Here is a 9,943-nt window from a genome sequence, read left to right on the forward strand (position 1 = left end):
AAGAAAAATGGACGTCTCTCTCTCTCTTTCAATGAGGTGAGAACCGTTCTGCGGGAGAGACTTTCATCAGGAGTGAGAAAGCGATACTTTCATCTCTTTTTATTTCGAAGCTCATGCAACCGTTTCCTAGCTCCGCTCGGGTGGAAATGAGGGTAGCGAGAGAAAAAAAATCATAAAAAAAGGATACGCAGAAACAGTATTGTAGCACACACACACACACACACATGAATCACACATGTAGCGCCCTCAGTATGGCTGGGATCATAATGATGTCTGAATCCAGTCGTTCAGCTGGTCTGCAGCTTGTTCTCTTGGCTGTGTCTCCATCCCTCACACATGCAGCTCGAGGACTCCACTGCATTCTGTACACTTAGTGTCAGCGCAACTTAGGTTTCCTGAGTTAGGATGTGGGCAAAACCTTGGCTGGCCTCATATCTGGCTTGAAAAAACGGCAGGGTTGGAACACAAACGCTCATGACCTATTCCTTGCTGTGTTCAAATTCTGGATAAACATCTCCTTTCCTGTAAGTCTGTAATAAAAGATCGACTAAAAGTCGACTAAAATGGTCTTTATAACTGACAGATGTCTTTACACTTGTCTTCTTAACTGACAGGCCTCGTCCCAAGACTCTTTCCCACCAGCCTAATGGATAGTTGAAGGGATTGAACGGGGAAGAATCTAGAGTAGCAAGGAGAGGAGTCTGGTAGAGACAGCCAGGAGATGAATCAAGGACAGATAGCCGTGAGAGAATTTGTTTCTGTACTATTGGAACACAGATCAAGCCCTTCAGATTCAATAGAAGGGAAACAGTGAAACACTGTGTGAAAGGAGCCCCTTGTTTCTATTACAATACCATGTGGTTAAGTCGTCTAGATCAAAGCGTTAAAGTTCACCGGCATAGACGAAAAAGGTAATCAAATAATGTCCTTAAAAATCCCCCTATTCAAAATATTGACCAGCCTCCAGTACAATAACAGTGGATGTAGCATTCGGATCAAAAATGAATATTCCAGAAAGGCCTGATTTTCTTTTCTCACATTCGGAACTGGCGAGAGGCAGAGGAACAGCTGTGCAATAAAAAACGTGTGGCCTCATAAGTTAACATTAAGTATGAGTCCATATTCCCCCTCTCACTAATCCCTCTCTCCTCTCCGGGCGCACTTCTTTCCATCCAGTCCCCTTGTCTCGTTTGGCAGGGCTGAGAGACCGCAGGCCTGGGATACGCTGGGAGGGCCTGCTTTTTGCTCAGCGCTGGATTTTATGTCTACATCCTGCCCCAAAACTGCGCAAAGATGGAGGCTTTTGCTAATCGAGGCTGATGCCAGTGATGTAATGTGAACTACGGTGGCCGCGGAGGGACTATCAGAGCTGCAGGGCGACGAATCAATCGCTGGCCGGTCTCCTCTGGGCTCTGTGATGTTGGCGGCCCCTGACACATCTCAGATAACGTCGAAACACTGAGCTGTATGAAAGTGTGTGTGGTATGTGCATGTTTGTGAGTGTGTGAGGGTGTGTCTCTGTGAGTGTGTAAGTGTGTGTGTTTCGGAGTGAATACCTTCACACTGTGGTCGGATGCTTGGTGGGAGAATTGCAAAGAGCCTGATGACGTTGGCTGAAAACTACGAGCCAACATTCCACCTTAGCCAATTTCTGTTTTTCCTGTGTCTAACAGCCAGTAAAGAGCCCTACTGTAAAACTGTTCAGAGTAAGGGCTACCTAGCCTATACTTTACACTGACCACCCTTTTACAAATGTATGATCAAACATCCAGAGAGAAGCCAGAGTATGGAAAGCATGGAATCCTAAAGCATTTCACCTCATCTGCATCCGTAGCTGTTAGCTGCATTATCTTGAATCCATCCCCAATGTTCTCCTCGATGGTCACGTCCAGAATGTCGTTGGGGAAAACAGGCGGGTTGTCATTAACGTCCTGCAGAGTAATCTCCACCTGGACAGACAGAAAGAGAGAAAAACATTTACATTTCCATGATGAACACTTGCCAAAACCTGCTAAAGAGGTTACTTTTGCTGCGGTGACCTTCCTTGACTTCAGACTGACATGTTCCCTTGCAGGGGAGCAGTTATCAGTCTCCTACTCTTCATAAAACGGGGAGAGTTACTGAAATGTGATGAGTTCAGCCTGTGTCCCAAGTGCATCTGTATGTCACAGGGAGAGAAATCAATGCAAAACTTGGAAGAGTTTCACCTAGGGTGTTTCTTCAGCATTGGGATGAACCACGGACAACTCAGTGATGTCTTCATCCAGGGGCGCGGGATAGGGGGGGAAAGTTAGGACAATGCCAAGGGCCCCTGACTGACAGGGGCCCCCAAAAAACTGAAAAACGAATATAAATAATAAGCTTCTTTTTTTTTTATGGGGCCGAATATTCATGCTGGTGCCCCTGTCTACATCTGAAAGCAGTTAGGTCTGACACCAGGGCTTTGTTAACTGGTTTCCAGGACTGAGGTTCCCAGCTCCTCCATCATGCACCCTGGGACATAGCACCCAGCGCTATAATGAAGGCAACAGTATTCATTTACCGTTATCAACAGGAGGGATTTGAACCAACCATCTTTTGATGCTCTACCACTGAGCTGTAGGCCTATTTGCTGTAACAAGCATGCAGACAAATCCAGATATCTGGGCGTCGTATAGCGCCAGACATGATGGTGTTAAATGCTTTGCGTTTCGCCCAGGAATATTACATTTCCACTCACACCACACAACTTAAATATGATCCGCTCTCATCTGTTAACCCAAATATGCATTTGAAACCCAGTAAACAGCGTTCGCTTTTAAACCATAACAGACATTTGCTTTGCATTCTCTGTTTATTACTTCTATAAATATGGAAAAGCCGTGTTTAGAGTCTGTAGTATTCACAATCTCCATTAATCTTGACAGTGATTATGGTAATTCTCGTGCCAGGCATCACAAAAACCCCATGAAACAACTTATTTCCGAGCCCTCGCTATTCAGCATCTCCACTCAGAATTGGCGCTTTGAGGCGCGCGAGCCGAAATAGGAAATGAGGAAATGAACAGCTGCCTTACGTCCACAATGGGATTTTTTTTTAACCCACCAGAGTTCCTGTGAAGGTATTCAGTGAGGAGACAATAGGACCTGGAGATGTCGGATCCACCAGGGGGAGAGATGCAGCAGTCTATTCACACCACAGACATTGGCAGACGTTTGCAGAGCTCACGTGCTCTGCAAACTCATCCTGATAGAAGCAGCAGGAACGACCGCTGAAGACTTTTCAAAAGTCCAGCTCATTAAAGTGGGTTAACTTGTGGGGGAAGTTCTAAGATGGTTGAACAGAAAGATGTCTGAACTCCCGTACTGCTTGTGTAATAGCTATAGCCTAAATAAAATTAAAAAAATTAATTGCTGTATTCCTACACCATGAGTGAACGATTAAGTAACTGAGTGTTTAAACTAACATCGCACAAATCAATGCCTGACTGACAGAGATAGCCTAGTGCTCCGGATGACCTACCAACATGAACAGCAGGTACTGCACTCGTGCACAGCAAGGTTAAGGCTAGGGTTAGCCCTCTTTATTTTGCGCCACGGTAGCAAAATCTGATATGGTCGGACAAGCTGGCAGAACACCGGTTTGACATACGATAGCGATTACGACTCGTCTCCACGTTGACCGCTTATTAATGCGATCCCGAAACCGCTGTTTTACTTTCTCTGCCTCGGATGAGAGCACCATGACCCCTGGGTCTGGATAATTAGAGAACAAGACGAATCGGATTCACGCCAACAGGCCCGGACCCAGGCAGGAACAAGCCGCGTTACGTAAAAAAAAGAAAGAAAATTAGGTCGAGACGTCAGAGGGTTGAGGCAAGTTGTGTCAGAGCATCGGGAATCAGACAAAGTCAACAATCGCTGAATATTTATCTTCCACCCCGCGTGTCTCCTTGATGTGTAAATAATGCAGGGCTCACTTCTGGGGAGTGAACTAATTAGAGTAGAAGAGCTGTTATGAAAAATAATTAAGCCTCGTGCTTAGAGTGTACATTACCCATACTCCCCCCAGAGAAGGATATCAAAGGGCTGCGGTGAAAAATTAATCGGAGGAAGTGGGGTGGGGTGGGGGGGGGGGGGGGGGGAGGGAGGGAGGAAGAGCGTGTTGACTGCTTCTCTCTGTCAGTCAGGGCTGCATGGTCTGGTCCAGACGTTGGGGTTTGGGGCAGGTGAAACACATTAGTTTACACTGGAAAAGATTGTATTTCACTGACTACTGTGTCGAGTTGCAGCTGCTAACTGCTTCTGGGTCTATATTATTTATAGACCTGCATGAATGATTCAGACGTGGACCAACTCCTGAGTGCTGGCGATTATGATACCTTAAGTGATCAGGATTATAGTCCAGGAGTCCGAGGCTGCGGCTTAGATGAAGAGGTCAAAGATGAAAGCTTATACTGACGGCTGCTTATCAAGCCAGGTCTGGATGGCTTTATATGCAAAACTGTCATCGATTTAGGGCAGACGTTTAAACACCTTCAAAAAATGATTGAACTCATAGCCACATTCACAGGGGCTTTGGCTGAACTGCATATCCCGTACCTCATCTACGTAGCAATCAGAGTCCACTTCAAAAATGTCAAACACTTCCTCGTCCGCCATCTTCACCAGCCATCTTTGGGGGGTGGAAACAAAACAGTCTTGTCTGCAGATGGTACTCAAGTCTCCCAGCTAGGAGGATCTGGTACAGTAACAGAATGTACAGAAAGCTCTACTCCATCCCTGGTGTTTTTCAAGCAGTGCTCACGGGGAAGAGAAAAACAGGATCTGGTTTCAGCGGTGTCTCGCGTGAAGCCATCTCTCCCATCCCCCAAAGCACGAAACACTTTTCCCTTTTTATCATCCTCATATTTTAAGAAGTAGAAGCTAGCAAGGGGAGCCCTTCCTTATTGTTCCTTGCCAAGTTTTCTGCAGAGCAAGAGGAAGGATCTGCAGTTAGAGCACACTGATTCCTTGAATGTTACCTCCTGTAGGTTTCGTGAGTTAGTAAGTCAGACTTTTTCCTGCTAGTTGAGGGGCCAATTCATTAAAGATAGCGCCGGCCTGCATTAAAGATGAGTAATACTGTACACACTTACTCCAGAAAAGGATTCAGCTTCAGCTGGATTGCGTAAAGCACACATCATAAGGTCTTTTCTCTGACTGAGTTCCAAGAAACAGCGACCTTTTACCTCTGACGTAATAGTTGGACAGTCCAATCCGGGTCATTTTTCTTATTTCATTACTCACGAAGAGTCTTAGGGAGAGAATAATGATTTCGCAATGATTACATGTCTCATTAGACACTCGTAACGACTTCCTGACAAAGGTCGGGGAAGTGCTGACTTCCAACCCTCATTATGCCTGGCCTTTGAAATTGAACGATTCCACTTGCATCACAGAAAAAAGGATTGTGTACTGTAGTAGGAGTAGCAAGCTAACAAAAAAAAAGCTCTCTTTGGAACTAACACGTAGAAATCTGGATCACAAAAGCTATTCTTCATATAACACTTCATCCTAGCATCGGCCCGTTAAAAGAAATTACTCAGATGTTGGCTCAGAGTGAACCAAAGGGTGCACAGAATGTTTCTAATGCCAGAAAAAGGAACTTGGCCTTAAAAAAAATTAAAACATGTAGATTCAATTCAACGATTAAAAAAAATATAGAATCTCAGCGAAAACTTCCTTGAGCCAAATTGGCTGTTTGTTTGCCTTCAAACAACGCTGCCACGTTTAGTCAGAGCTTCGACAGGGCCTTGTTCTGGGAGAGGTAGCTGGCTCAGAGAGAGGTGGAAACCACTTCTGCCACGTCTTCAGTAAGAGCCATTCCAGCACAAGCATTTAAAAGGCTCCAACTGCTATCTTTCCTGAGGGGATAGAGACAGGAGCCGTCACTGACACCTCCACTCACTAACCCTCCTCTGAACAGGGGCGTAGGTGTCATTCTGTCATCCTACTTTTTGAAAATGGCAGATCTGTCTCTCCCCCCCCCTCCCTTCCCCACACACATACACTTTTTATTAATAAAAGTACATTTAAAGGCCGCATTCTCGGTTCCTTAATAAAAGATGTCCCGTCCACGTTTGAAAACGATCCTACGCCCCTGCCTCAGATGGAGAGGCCTACGTCCCTCCCAAACAGACCCCCTTCCTACCTCACCCCTTGCTTACCAGCGTAAAGGCCAGTGAGGACACTTTCACCAACAGACAGATGTTTCTACTGCACATTTCAATAGGCTACAGCGTTGTGTCAGCGCTGCTACAACGGTGAATCTTCCCCTTCCTAAAGACCCTGTTGTATTTAATACCGTATTGCATGTGAGCATCAGACGTCCTTTTGACACTGGAAATGGATTACCAGCCATCCATAAACCTCGGTCCTGTGTCTGTGCCGGCCCTGCTTAATCTGAAAACCGTATGGCGTGATCCCTGCAAGTCTGATAAATGCCCCGCTCTATCTGTTGATGCAGAGCGGGACCGCGGTGATATAACGGCACATTCAACATCATTCATTTCCTGAGACTCCAGAGAATCGCAGACAAAGACCATCTTTATTTCACTTTATCTTCACTTTCCCCCCTCACTTTCCCCTTTACTCATTTCAACTGTTTGGGTATAACGTCAGGGACTCCTAGAGTCCTGATTTACAGCGATGTTAGCTTAAGAACCAGCGAGTTCGGCGGGTCAAGCACACCGCCCTAAGTGCCATCTCGTCTCCGTCCTTAAAAGCAGAAAAAGAAACATAAGCAAATGATAAAGGCTACAGTCCAGGTATAAATTATATGATCCTCCTTCTTTTTAACACGTACGCCATCACGAGGGGCTCGATCTGTCAAACAACAGCCCCCAGGAGCATCCATCCCCTGGCCGCGGCCGGCTCCGCGCGAGCGCTCCCCAGACCGGAGTCTGAGCGTGCCGGGGACGGGAACGTGCCCGAGAAGGAGGCAGACAGTGCTGGACGGCTGCCAGGTCCCACAGCACGGGGCCCAGGAGAAGTCAGGATACAGCTCCCCACATCCCCCATGAACCCCCCTAAACCCTCCTTTCTGCCCCAGAAAAACTAACGAGGAAGAGAGAGGGAGAGAGAGAGATGGAGAGAGGGGGAGAGAGGGGGGGAAGAGGGAGAGAGAGAAGTGGAAAGAGGGAGGGGGACAAAGTGAAAGAGAGACAGAGACACGGGAGAGAGAAAGAGAGACGGAGGTAGAGACAAAAAGACAAAAAAAGAGAGGGAAAAAGAAAGAAGAGACACCAAACTAAACAAAACGTGAGTATCTGCAAGCGATCACGGAGCACCTCAGCCTTATGGAACGGCCGAGAGGAGAGCGGAGACAATGCTGGACAAGTGGTTTTAATAAAGGGAATCAGAGTCCTCTCCAAGGACCACTTCTCCGACTGTTAAAAGATAGTTTGTCTAGAGAAGGCCCCCTCCAAGCCCCCAGCAAGCCCTGCCAAGAGAAGTTCCCCTTGTGTGCTTCAGGAGTAAGAAGCAATCCCGCAATGCTAATAACCCAGAGATTGCTCGGACCTGTGTATTACCAGATTCCTTGTCCTCTCCACACACAGACTCCAAACAAATCATGATGAACTGTTGTTTATAACCATGCCGAAGTCTTGCATGAAGCAGTGAGAGCTTAAACGTGCATATTTCCTCCCTTGTTGTCTGAGCCTTGGAGAGTTTGGTGGAAGGTTTAATTAGACTTGTGCTAAATCAGACATGACCTAATGGAGGAGACACACTATCAACCTCTACTGAAGGCTCCTGCCCAATCTTCTGCTGTTTTCAAAATGAAAAATAGCATTATGACCTTACTGTGACCTATTAACTACAGTACAATACTTTTTAACAGTCCAGGATTCTCATATCCAGTGTGAGTATATCTTCCTGCACCATTACCTGCAGTTACCACATACAACATACGCCACACACCGGCGCAAAACTAAATAATAACAATATTGGAATTACCCAAGGAATAATCCTGTTGCTGTTACTCTTAAAACTTGATGGTAACTTGATGTGTATAGTGTACAACTCCATCGATTTCTGTGAGTCATCGTGATGATTTAGTAGTGACAGATAATACAATGTGCACCGTTTGCAGTTTCAAGTTCAACCCCAGGGATTTAGAGCGAAGACTCGTAAATCTAAAGGATGCAGATACAAGGTCTCTTTCAAGCCAAACTCTGTCCAAGTCTCCAAGACTTCAGGATCGAGAGGGAAAAAGGCCTGGCTTTAAAGACTATTCCGGCATCCATTTAAAAGTCACTGCCTCCTAATGATGGATGGGTCTGATTTTCAGGAGCAGAGAGCAGAGAAGGCCATTGGTGATAGGCTAGGGTGGATTTGGCCAAACTATGCATGACATAAAATCTGTACAAGCAACTCATTCCTCTTATAAGGTAGCTCCTTCCAGCTACTGGCTTAGGATAATGTAGTTAGGCCCTTAATTTAATCATTAGCGTTAGCCTTATTTCCGTCCTGGCCAAAGAGATTTTGCTTAGTACAGCACAAGGAAGTACAAGGAAATAACTTGTAGACATGCACGGTTTCTATCCTGAAACATGCTCCAGGCCCTTGGAGTCCAAGTTTAAGTTTAGATCTTTTAGGACTACATGGGTCGAAGCGAGACGTTGCTAATTTACGATGGGGACTATCGTCTGAGCGGTCTTAGGACCGCTTCACAACACAGCCAAGCTCTCTGGTCTGTCCAGAGAGCTTGGTGGGTTCAGAGAGAGAGAGAAAGAGGGAGAGAGAGAGGGGGGGTGGGGCAAAGAGAGAAAGAAAGACAGAGAGAGTCAGAGAGAGAGAGAGAGAAACAGACATAGAGAGAGAGTCGAGTGAGAGATAGAGGTGGGGCAAGGAGAGAAAGAGTGTGGATAAAATTGAAGGTTCTAGAGAGGTGGAGTGGAGGCAGGATATAAAGTGTAGTCGTGAGGTTGGGCGGGGTGGGGGTGGGAGGGGGGAAGGGGTGTTAAATCTAAAACAGGACCCACAGTGTAGTGAGAAAGCCCCATGCACCCCCTGCAGACAGTGTTTATGTGAACCCCTGAACACAGTGTCAATGGGGGGAGTGAATGAGAGAAAACAGAGAGAGAGCTAGAGGACGGAGAGAGAGACAGGAGGGAGATAGAGAGACAGGAGGAGGAGAGAGAGAGCTAGAGGACGGAGAGAGAGACAGGAGATAGCGACAGGAGGGAGAGAGAGAGAGCTAGAGGACGGAGAGAGAGACAGGAGGGAGATAGAGACAGGCGGGAGAGAGAGAGACAGGAGGGAGATAGAGACAAGCGGGAGAGAGAGACAGGAAGGAGAGAGAGACAGGAAGGAGAGAGAGAGACAGGAGGGAGAGAGAGACAGGAGGGAGAGAGAGACAGGAAGGAGAGAGAGACAGGAAGGAGAGAGAGACAAGAGGGAGAGAGAGACAGGAGGGAGAGAGAGACAGGAAGGAGAGAGAGAGACAGGAGGGAGATAGAGACAGGCGGGAGAGAGAGACAGGAGATTGAGCCCAGCGGTCGGTACCTAATCAGGAAGGTTTGTGCGTGAAGGCAACTCTCCAAGCTCCCTGACTGTTTAACAACCTGAGAGGGAGGCAGGATCCAGGAGTCTCTCTCACACACTGACACAAACACACACTGACACACACACACACACACACACACAACACACAGAGAGAGAGACACTCACATTCATACGCATGCAGACACAGACACACAGTGAGAGCTACAGGAACATCCAAATCTCCAACCCCAATCACATTTTTACAGTTCACTGTTAAACAGGCAGTCCAGGGTTGCAGGGTCCACTTTCGAAAACAGCAGAAACCAAACTGGGTTCTGATGACACTAGCAGAGGACATACTGCTTCACTCATCAGTCAAGACTCATCCATTCATGCTGCAGCTGGGAGAGTGAACTCATTCAGCTGGGCTGGGA

The 9,943-nt window shown here is 46.8% G+C and overlaps 1 protein-coding gene across 1 annotated transcript in view; it reads right to left on the minus strand.

The window, feature by feature from the left end:
- fat4 (FAT atypical cadherin 4) overlaps positions 1 to 4,640 on the minus strand; it is a 41,774-nt gene extending 37,134 nt beyond the window's left edge. The window contains exons 1-2 of the mRNA XM_067248070.1: positions 4,581 to 4,640; positions 1,818 to 1,949 (exon numbers count right to left, since the gene is read on the minus strand). Of these exons, the coding sequence (XP_067104171.1) occupies positions 1,818 to 1,949; positions 4,581 to 4,640 (192 nt within the window). The remainder of the gene's footprint in view (positions 1 to 1,817; positions 1,950 to 4,580) is intronic.
- Positions 4,641 to 9,943: the final 5,303 nt, after the last annotated feature.

The sequence above is a fragment of the Osmerus mordax genome, chromosome 12 (assembly GCF_038355195.1).
Source record: "Osmerus mordax isolate fOsmMor3 chromosome 12, fOsmMor3.pri, whole genome shotgun sequence".
NCBI classification, from domain to species: Eukaryota; Metazoa; Chordata; class Actinopteri; order Osmeriformes; family Osmeridae; genus Osmerus; species Osmerus mordax.